The 11281-nt window shown below is 38.3% G+C and overlaps 1 protein-coding gene across 3 annotated transcripts in view; it reads left to right on the top strand.

Moving 5' to 3' along the window:
* Positions 1–10902, top strand: part of pex6 (peroxisomal biogenesis factor 6) — a 12318-nt gene extending 1416 nt beyond the window's left edge. The window contains exons 2-17 of one of the 3 annotated variants that reach the window (XM_027170023.2): positions 1–69; positions 169–252; positions 344–449; positions 1277–1413; positions 1551–1653; positions 2567–2769; positions 2911–3097; positions 3227–3303; positions 3947–4079; positions 5032–5237; positions 5375–5436; positions 5862–5970; positions 6265–6381; positions 6485–6562; positions 8335–8474; positions 9130–10902. The exon at positions 1–69 is cut by the window's left edge and continues 101 nt beyond it. In XM_027170023.2, coding sequence (XP_027025824.2) covers positions 1–69; positions 169–252; positions 344–449; positions 1277–1413; positions 1551–1653; positions 2567–2769; positions 2911–3097; positions 3227–3303; positions 3947–4079; positions 5032–5237; positions 5375–5436; positions 5862–5970; positions 6265–6381; positions 6485–6562; positions 8335–8474; positions 9130–9266 — 1948 coding nt within the window. In that variant the 3' untranslated portion in view covers positions 9267–10902. Of the gene's footprint in view, positions 70–168; positions 253–343; positions 450–1276; positions 1414–1550; positions 1654–2566; positions 2770–2910; positions 3098–3226; positions 3304–3946; positions 4080–5031; positions 5238–5374; positions 5437–5861; positions 5971–6141; positions 6382–6484; positions 6563–8334; positions 8475–9129 lie in introns of those variants that run through there. The other 2 variants (XM_047810286.1, XM_047810287.1) reach the window with 2 other exon arrangements.
* Positions 10903–11281: the final 379 nt, after the last annotated feature.

The raw sequence follows: 11281 nt of genomic DNA, 5'->3' as shown, positions 1-11281 counted from the left end.
TATATCTCCAGATTATGACATCCACAGCCCCTTTGATAATGTTCTCTTTAAGCATTTTAGCACACCAAGGCAGGTCTGAGAACTTTATCTATGAACTAAAATGTTTACCGTGTATCTTAAATATTTGCTACTAAATGACTTAGTATCTCTCTTGATTTTTTTTTTTAGACTTGTCAAGCAGGGGATTATAGTGGGTACTCCAACACATGGTCATCCTGATTTCATGGAAAGCATCTCTTATGGTATCACAAGGTGTGATTTGTGGATTACTACCTAGCATTTCACTTGGTTTGCTATGCTGTATCCCTGGATCCTTTCTTTAACCACATGAGCTTTTCTGCAGATGGCCAGTCTTGTATTTTAAAGTAAAGCAGGTGTCCGGCTTTTCTGAGGATGAGGCAGATGTTGGATCGTATCTTGCTGATACAGAACACACCTCTCTGTATATGGTGAGGCCAAGCTTTATGACTAACGATAATGACAGGCATATACAAAGATGCAGACAAAAATGACCCCTAATTGACGTTATTACATTTTGTCTTAAGTGCATCTGACTGGCAAAGAATTAATATGAAAAAATATCTAGCTGAAGATATTTTGTGTCTGCCATGGTGATAAGGTCATATTATTATGCTTTTACAATGTGCACCATTTACTATTGTATGAATTTGACAAGGGTAGTATGTCTTGAAAGATTTTTTTGCTTGCTTAAGCAGAATAGGGTGAATTTTTTTAAATATTGAAAAATAAATTACGACTTTTCCAAGATGTCGTCCACCGGAGTATCGTCGATCGTCTTGGAAAAAAAAAATGTTTTCACCTAGAGTCAGAGCAGGTTAGCCCCTCCCTCTTTTACACCGTTCTTACTAGAGCATGGAATAGTATAGTGTATAGTTATGTGATTTGGGATGCACCATACAGTTGGATTTATTTGCAGTCATGATTCAGTCTAGATGTTAATATACACATACACTACATGTTAAATAAAAAATTTAAAAAGGAAGCTGAAATCTTACTCTGTTTCCTTATGCACTGCAGCCTATTAATACAAGTAGATGTAGCGTTCACATTCTGATAATGGTTCTTTGAAATCTGAATATTATGCCAACATAATAAAAGGTCTAAAATCTGTCTGAAGTCACCTAGAAAAGACTTTGAAACTTGCACTGCTTGCTACGATCTTGAATTCTTCCTTATTTAAAAATGTATAAATTTGTGCTGCCTAGTTAAATTAGAGTGATTTTCCTCAACTCTGATTTTTTTTTCCCTCCCTCAGAGAGGTTTTACCAATAGTCTGGCACCGTCCTCCATTTCAGAGGCAGGTCTGTCGTTCTGGACGAGTCTTGTGCCTCCAGGACTCTCTGGCATTGTTGAGAAATTGGTCTCCATCATCCAGCCGCACGTTACGGAAAGGTAAGGTCTTGGATAGTATAATAGAAGAGAACTTTAGTGTTGTGTTTAATGTGATTTTATAGTATATTTAATTTACAGTTAATATAAAAGGTTATAATTTATTTGAATGACTTTGGCTCTTTCTTTACATGTGCAAGTTTGAGGCAAGCCTGCTCTGTCCTTCTCATGGGTCCAGATGCTTGCGGTAAGGTCACCGTAGTCAAGGCGGCTTGTCGGAGGCTTCATCTTCACCTGCTAAAGGTCACTGTTCTCTCCTTTTAAATGCTTTTTTTTATTATTGGTTTGATCATTTCTAGTAGTTTAGTAGTTATAGGAAGTTGGAGTAGTGAGGCAGTAGTGTGAAATTCTTCATTGGCTTTCATTTGATTTTGGATTCTCTAGATCTAGCATCAATTACGAATCAAATTCATAATGAAATATGTCCGTTTTGCTGTAAAGCAGAAAATATATTTCCAACCTTTTGCTACTCAAACCTAACATTTAGTCTCTGGCTGATGTCCTGCATCAGCAATCATTCACATGCTCTTTCAGCTTCTTTTTCACTGAAGGGTTCTTTTCTTTAACTACAGCTTTAAAAAACACAAACCCAGATCAGCCAAAGTGCATTCGTTCATTTAGCTCAACTTCATTCATTCATTTAGCTCAACTGCAGTCATTTTCTGCTTTCATTACCAGTCAACTGTTTGATTTCAGGAGAGGTCTATATCGCATGATGTTAAAAAAACTTCCTCCCTTAAAATTATTAGCTAATGAATGTTAATATATATTATTATTAATATTACAAAATGCCATAATTCCTACACATCTTCCAGTATTTCTGGGTAAAGTGGTGTTTCCTTGCCTGTATTTAAATACTGGGCCACGATTGGCTCTTGTATTTGTAAATTGTTAGCTCCTTCTTTCAGAGAAGAATGAATAACACACACACAAAAAAATCATAAAATAGAAGATTATATGAAAAATATGATTTTATTGGGGAATACACAGTTGATCTGTGTAATGTTGCATCTTCTGTATTTGGTTTATTGGAACATAATTGAAAATAATAGTTTATGCCAAAACAGTTATCTGCCAGCAAAGAAAGAGTCTCCACCAATCTTAATCAATCTTGAATTTCCCTGAAAGCTTACGTCCTGTGTGCTTTGGTGGACAGGTGGACTGTGTGACCCTGTGCGGAGACACTGCAGCTGCCTGCGAGTCCAAGATGAAGGCAGCATTCCAAAGAGCCGAGCTCCATCACCCCTGTGTGCTTCTGCTGAGGAACCTACACTTACTCGGCCAACGGCAAGACCGCACCGAACCCGATTCCAGAGTGACCTCGGCAGTCTGCCATCTCATATCTCATACTTGCTCAAGGTAAAGTAACACGCAAACATTTGAAACTTTTGCAAGTCTTCGGTTTTGACTTTAACCCGAGACTCGACACAGACAAATGCACTGAATGAGCAGATTGTAAATAAAACCAGATGAGAAATGTACTTTTCTTATTTATTGCAGTGTAATCGTGGTTGGCTGTGTGCATGGCCAGCGGGATTTGTCCTCAGATGTGATGCCAGCCTTTGTGCACCAGGTGGTGATGGAGAGTCCCACAGAGGAGCAGAGGAAAGCCATGCTTGCCAGCCTCAGTCAAGAGCTCCCTCTAGGCAAAGATGTCAGTCTGGCCAAGATTGCTAAACAGACAGCGGTGAGGTCATCTTTAGTTCTGCAGTCTAATATTATACAAAGCTGTATGTAAACTTACCATGTCTTATAAAAGTTGGGCTCAGGTCTGATGTCTATGCAACTTCATTGAAGGTCTGGTTTTAATCTGTAGGGTTTCATTTTGGGAGATTTCTGCGCACTTCTCACTGGTGCTGGGAAAGCAGCTCATCAGCGTTTACTGAAGACTTAGTGAGTTTTTTAAATTTACTTTTTAAATGTTGTAGCAGTTTTACTTTGTATATGTCTTTGTATGTATGCATTTAAACCCAAATATAGGGCTACAGCTAAATATTATATTAATTCATAATTCTAATTAATTATGAACCCTTTCACTTTGTCCCTAAAAACAAAAAAAACAGTGGTTTTAATGGCAGCACAGTGAACACACACACCGTGAACACACACGGAGCAGTGGGCAGCCATTTATGCTGCGGCGCCCGGGAGCAGTTTGGGCGGGGGGTGGGGTGGGGTTTGGATGTCTTGCTCAAGGGCACCTCAGTCGTGGCCGGCCCGAGACTCAAACCCACAACCTTAGGATTAGGAGTCAATGTGCATTGTTATAGTAATCTTTTTTTTTTTTATCTGAAACCGATTGATATCCATTTAGACTTTCAAAATGAGAGATGTAACTAAATATGAATGCATAACGAGCACACAGGTCATTCTTTTAGTCTTTGCCGAGGAGGATGTCATTCATAGCCACCTCTTCTGCCTGAGTGCTGTATTGCAGTTGTACTTGAAAAATACTGTCTATCTTTCACCAGCCCCAGCGATTGAAGTACATATTGATATTTTGTTGTTGACGTCAAAGCTTGTCTGCTTTGTTGCATAGTTATCCACATGGAGCCAGTGTTCAGGAAGAGGAGGACCTGTGTGTGTTTGGTGTGACTATTACAGGAGCTGACTTCACCACAGCACTGGAGGCTCTGCAAGAGGCTCACTCCCAGTCAATCGGTGCTCCAAAGGTTGGCCTCATTTAGGAGAATATCATGAAAAGCACAAGGGATACGTTCCTCTGATTTTGCCATTAGACCATTGAGTAGTTTTGGTGCTGCAGCTGATTAGTTATTAGTGGGTTAGTTATGCATGTGTTTACATTTACGGCATTTGGCAGACGCTCTCATCAAGAGCAATTTACATTTATCTCATTTATATAACTGAGTACTTGGGTTAAAGGGCCTTGCTCAGGGGCCCCGGAGTGGCAGCTTGGTGGTGCAACACTTTACCCACTGAGCTGCCAAATCCCCCACATACATGCGTGTACTGTATGTATGTATCATGTATTCCATTATAAATCTGTTCGAGCAGAAACCCCGGCCTATTTTTCCTCCACAGGAAGTAATAATGTTAGCTTTCTAGTGCACATTTTTAAACCATTTTAAAAAAAGAATCATTCCTTGCATTTCCAATGATATCCTGTATAAATAAGGAACATCGTTCTCATTATACCATAGCGAACACTAACAGGTTTAAGAACAGCACAGAGTTACAGCTAATATTATGCAATATCCACAGAATAACTTTCTTCCTGTTACTGTATAACTTACAACTTATTGCAGCTCTAAACAATCATCCTATTATTAGCCTCTTTTTTTTCTCTCGTGACGTTAAGTCAAAAAACGCAGCTTATGTTACAGAGTAACTCCACAAAGCACGTTCGTCCTGTAGATGTTACCCATGTCTGAAAACTTTAGTTACAGCTTTACCTCTGACCCAGAAAGTCCCTGTGTAAAGATGTAATCATAGGAACAATCATTTCTTAGAACATTCAAGAATTCTTGGAAGAAGAAGAGTTGTAAGTGGTAGAAGTAAGAACTAAAAAACATGCTGTTTGGGGAATCGGTGGCTAAATGAATCATTCAATATATATCGCAAGATATTTGTCAGGAGATAAGGTATCCTGTTTGTAAATGGCAGATCCCGTCAGTGAAGTGGCAGGATGTGGGTGGTCTGCAGCAGGTCAAGAAGGAGATCCTGGACACCATCCAACTCCCTCTAGAGCATCCAGAGCTGCTCTCAGTGGGACTGAGACGCTCTGGCCTGCTGCTCTACGGACCTCCAGGCACCGGCAAGACGCTACTGGCCAAAGCTGTGGCCACTGAGTGCTCCATGACCTTCCTCAGGTGGGGCCTTTTCCTCTGAGTGCATGCATTACTCTTCTGTGTCTCATTACTGTTTGTTGTGTATTAAATATTACTACCTGCTTTAACCTCTTTGGGGCTTCAAGGTGTCACTTATCGTAGATTGTGTTTGATTTCAGTGTCAAAGGTCCAGAGCTCATTAACATGTATGTTGGTCAGAGCGAGGAAAACATCAGAGAGGGTGAGAAACTGTTACAAACATTTAATGAATAAATTAGTTGAGTATGATTAAAGGTGCAGTTTGTAATAAAATGGCTTTCATACAAATAAAAAAAAAAAGAAATTCTGTGATCATTATTGTTATGTGGTTGATTGAGCTAGTCTAGACTTCTGTTTAGATTTTTCTGGCCCTGAAATTAGTTTCATCTTCAAAGGGAACTCGCAGGCTGTGTGTTAATTCAGAGGGATTGGTGTCAGTTAGAATGACTGATAAGGAACTTGTCATTGTTTTCATTGTCATTGCAGTTCACCTTGTTGACAGCAGAGGGCTCCATTTATCTTTAATTTGAAGTGACTTTTAGAATTTGCTGTGCCAAAATTTTACAGAATCATTAAACAAGGATTAAAAAGAAAATATAAAAGTAACACACTGTATGTTTCTGTAAGTGTTTTGCAAAGCTAGGAGTGCAGCTCCTTGTATCATCTTCTTCGATGAGTTAGACTCATTGGCTCCTAACCGAGGTCGCAGCGGAGACTCGGGAGGGGTGATGGACAGGTCTGTTTCATGAACTCATTCACCAAACAAAACACAACATCCAGAGCATTTCACAAAACAGATTATGTTAATTATATTCATACATTGTATTACTTATAGCATGTATTCCCACAAATCTGCTTTATTGAAATGGTTCAGGATCAAACGTTTAATAAATGCTTCACTACAAAGATCATAACTGGATTTACATGATGGCCACAGGATCATTAGAACATAATCCAAGATTCAGAGATGGCCTGCATCCCCAGAGGGCTGGGATGACACGTGTTTTCTGATTGTCTGCTATGCTGGCAGGGTCGTGTCACAGCTCTTAGCTGAGCTCGATGGTCTGCATTCATCTACGGACGTCTTTGTGATCGGCGCAACCAACCGGCCAGATTTACTGGACCAGTCTTTGCTCAGGCCCGGCAGGTAAAGTGACCTAACTTCTGTAGCAGGTCCTCACATGTGTCTATATTTCTGATTTGATACCCTGAGTGTATATTTAGTCTGCACTTTATTATTTCTCTTCTAGATTTGATAAATTGGTATATGTTGGCCTTAATAAAGACAAGGAATCACAGCTACAAGTGCTCAAGGCTATATTACGAAAGTGAGTAACACAAATGTTAAAAATGTGATTTCTATAGTTGTGTTAAAAATGCTTGCATTGTGAGTGGTCTACGTAAGTATGGAATAGGGTTTGACAAGATGGTAAGCGAATAATTACATGGGGCCATGAGGTGGCCAAGGCAAAGCGGAGTTACTGTTACCATTTCGAATCTGAATATTTTCCAAAAACACAATGTTCCGAATCGCTTTATTCTTCTTATTTCACAGCTATTTGCCAATTATACAAAAATTTGCACTTAAAGAATGTTTTTATCTATAAGAAGTTTTTTTTTATAGAACATCCAGGATTAGTCATTTTCTGCCTGCTTCACATGTCAATGAGATAAAACACACCAAGTCCTGTTATGAAAAAAAAAATTGGAAAAAACAAAACTAACTCCTTTGTCCTGAAGATGTTCTGGTGTTGGAAATGTTCCGACTCCACTCGAGCTGTTTCAGGAGACTTCTTCAATAAATATTTTCACAATCACAATTACATGTATATTAAAAAAACAGCACAGTTTTTAACGTTTATTAGATTACGTGGAACGTCCGCCATCTAAGTCTCAGTAAATGAGGAGTTACTACAGAGGGATGGGATAGCTCAGTGGTTAAGGTGTCGGACTACTGATTGGAAGGTCCACCAACCTGCCACTGCTGGGCCCCTGAGCATGGCCCTTAACCCTCAGTTGCTCAGTTGTATTAAATTGAAATAAAAATGTAAGTCACTCTGGATATAAGGGTGTCTGCTAAATGCCAGAAATGTAAATGGCACTGGCACTACTGTCCAAGCCATGCTGTTAAAGAAAATGAATAAACCAATCACCAAACAGATTTGAGAATTTTTTTAATATTGAGCAATACATGGTTTTCGTAAATCCTTGGTATAATGTCAAATAGTAAAGTTGTTCTTTTGTGTATTTCGTGTGTGGATTGAGAGGGTAAGGAGCTGAACAGCGAGCATGAAGCACTGGGTGTAGAAACTCTGTGTATAAAATGTACGCATTCTCATTAGCATTACACTATTAGAGCTGGCTGCCACTTCAGCTTAAATTGGCTCGGAAAAGGAAGTCACAAGCCAAATCCGCTTTTCATGACACAAGTAGCAGGTTTTTGGAGGTAGGAATCGATCCTTTGTGCCACATAAACGCATTATAATTACGAATGAAAATTGTATTGACTGAAAATGGCTGGAGTCAAAATTCCAGATATTTCCCTTTTTCCTTTACGGTTTTCAGATACACCCAATAAACATGATGTTTAATTAATTCATGAGTGCTCTCATGTAAAACAATGCTTTTCCAAGACATAATTTATTGAAATGCATGCAAATGATAATTTTTTTGATCATTTCTGAATAATGATTTTTTCAGTCCAGCAGTGTTCTGGATTTATATTCTGTTCTGAACGAGGATTTTCGTTTAACTACATATTAAAAATATTCAGGGTGAAACTTCTGTATCAACATGATCTAAATAGTTCGGTGTTTTTTTTTATTTAGAGTATTCACAATCCTTCTAACAGACTTAACCGTACTGAAATTCACTCTAAAACTTGCTGCTTTTCCTTTAACCTGCCTTAATCGATTAAAAACATTCGACTTTTCCCGTTTGTTTATCTTGATCAGTTTTTCACTGAAATAACGTCTGATTACTCCTGAGATTTTAGAAAGTTTCCTAAAACCTGTTAACTATATTTTTTTCTAGTGTGTACCCTGTGTACCCTTGGACAAGTTTGAATGCAATCTGTGTGCTTGTGTGTGTGTGTTCTTAGGTTTAAGGTGGACCCGGGTGTTAGCCTGTCCGATATAGTGGAGCGCTGTCCACTTCAGCTGACGGGAGCCGATCTATACGCTCTCTGCTCTGACGCCATGATGTCTGCTATTAAGAGGAAGATTTTGCACGTTACTGAAGGTTCATTGTTAATGTTAATTATTGATTTTTAACATTTATGATCCATTACAAGCCATAAAGAGTATTCAAAAAAAAAAATCACACTTTCTTCATTCGAAGGAATAACATTTTCTAATTTCATTTTGCCTTGAGCAGTGTTATGTTTCTGACATGCTCAGTGGCAAGAGCAGCAGCTTTAATCTGTAGAAACAAATAGGCTTTATAAAATACATCCTGATCATGCCGTTTTGATTCAGTAGTCATGTACAGCTCAATGAAAACATCGATACAAAAGCCTTTTTTTTACAGCTATATTAATGGAGTAATTCTGATATTTTTCTCATGTTATTTTCATATCAACATGATTTAACTGCCTTTTTCTGAAATACACACACACACACACATTTATTTATTTAAGAATTGTGCTTCAGAACGAGCACCAGTTGAACCTAATGGCAGAAAAAAAAATAAACGTTCAACCTGGAAGTTTATTGAAAACAGGGGGAAAAAAAAAATCATTTATTTGCAGGCAGTAGAACGTCCTTCTCTTTCTCAGCTCCTTATCCATTGAGTCATTTTCCTCACTTTTCTCATTCATTCATTCACTCTCTCTCTCTGTCACTTTCTTTTTCTTTTTTCTTTTTTTTTAAATTCCTTCTGTCTCGTCTTTTCCCAGGTCTGGAGTCAGAGGACGCTCCTCTCTTGCTGTGTGCTGAGGACTTCAGCCAGGCCCTAGACATCCTGCAGCCATCTGTAACCGAGGAGGAGCTGCACAAGTACAAGCTCATCCAGCAGAAACTCACTGCAAAGTAACACAAACACCAGCACTGCAGACCTGAGCAGAAAACCTCCTGCGTATCACATCACTCTTCCTGCTGCAAGCCACCTCCATCTCTGTGCCGTTCCAGATTCTCTACAGCCTGCTATTTCTGAGCGGATCTGGTCCGAATCTCTTTCTATTAACTTTCAGATAATATGAAAAATGACATTTCACCAAACTACTCTTCGAAATCAATTTACGAAACATTCCACGGCTTAATTTCCACTTAAGGGAATTCCCTCTACTGGGAATTGATTCAGCACAACCATTTTTTCAACCATTAGGCTACCAAATGTGAAAGAGCATGTTTCTGTTTTGCATCTCAAACACCTAAGTTATAACCTTTTCTTTTTTTTCTTCTTTTTTTTGAAAAGTGAAAAAAGAAAATTAGATTTAAAGATTTCATGCTGACCCAAAGCCCAGGACATTGACACCAGTATTTGATTACGAACTGTCTCAGTGAAATAGTCATGAATGTAATCATCATCTTGATCACAGTGTAAAATATTCATTGCACTGAAACAAAAAAAGAACACTCGAATTTCTCGCTCAAATACGTCCTTCAATTCCAGGCAGTTAAATTGAGTAACAGTTGTCACAATCGGTTCACATACATCCAGTGTGATCTGAGAGTCTAACTCCAAGCTTTGTGGCAAATGAGCTGAAAAAAATGAAACCCATAACACTGACACGTTCCCAGTGTGCTACTGTACATGCGTGTTTCAATCACCTACATTTAATAATATAATTATACTTGCAGTCGGCTCCAGCATCCTGGCGAGAGTTCACAGTGTACCTGGTTTACGTTAATACGTGATCACGCTCGTTCTACATCATTCAAATCTAGTAATGAGAAAAATGTTTAGTGTAAACCACGCAATCTTGTTTTTGTTGAGAAACGTATTTATTTTCTCAGCTAGCGAGGCATCTTTTGGCGTCTGGATTGTTTTTACCATATGATCTTTACAGGTGTTTAACCTAGGCAAGATTAAAAAGTTACTTTTCTGTGTTCAGTGAAATGTCAGGATTTCTGCATTGCTTATGAATGTGTTATGAAGGCCCTCTGTACAGTACGGTGCCAGGGGATACCAAGTTTTCTGACTACAAACTAACGCTTCTATCTGGATTTCATTTCTCCTGAAATAAGACCAGCTTTAAAAAAAATATTAAAAATCCTGATAAATTAGCAAGCGCCATAAGCACAATCTTATGTTAATCATTACTGTGACGCTCGGCCTGACGTTTGCAACACTTTTGGGGAAAAGTCACACAGTCTGCTCACTTTTTTACCAAATGTAGTTTGCAGGATAACTCTGTGCTCTCTGTTGATGGTGTGCAAGCAGAATGATCTAATACAGGATCTGAGAACTAACAGTCCATTTACATGCCTCGTCATTACATTCGTCATCAAATAGTAAACAAACAGCTTCTGACTCACACATGCTTTTTCAGTTTACGGTCAGGCTTAAATAGATTTTCGGTCACACTTTATATTAAGTGGTAATGTAATTTATTAGATAATTTGTTTAATTTGCTGTGCAAATGATTTAGTCAGGGTATGCTGAGCAATAGCCTTGGATTTTTAAATAAATATAAAAGGATTGTGCAATAAACAATTACATGTGTTTTTAAATCATTTGTCATTTTTTTACTTCTTGGTCATTATGTTGTTGTTGTAACATATTCTTAATTCTTACAAAGGACCAATAGGACAGCTTACTATAAAGTGTTACCTTGTTTATTTGATGGACATTTGTCTGTACATGTATGTAAAGTCTGAGAAAGGAAACATTTGTTTCTGCTGGAGCCGGAGCTAAGCTGAAGGATAAAAGACAATCAGAACGTAAAAAACAGGAAGAAGTTCATTTCATATCTTTCAAACCATGCAAGCTTCTATAAAATAAATTGTAGTGCTCTTTGGTTAAGTCCAGGCTTTGCAACAAATACTTCTACTTGTGCCATATGCTGTACACAGTAACGTGTATTTAGTGATGGCTGTGTTCAACCA

This window comes from Tachysurus fulvidraco, chromosome 2 (assembly GCF_022655615.1).
Source record: "Tachysurus fulvidraco isolate hzauxx_2018 chromosome 2, HZAU_PFXX_2.0, whole genome shotgun sequence".
NCBI classification, from domain to species: domain Eukaryota; kingdom Metazoa; phylum Chordata; class Actinopteri; order Siluriformes; family Bagridae; genus Tachysurus; species Tachysurus fulvidraco.
This window is presented reverse-complemented; position numbering and strand designations above follow the sequence as displayed.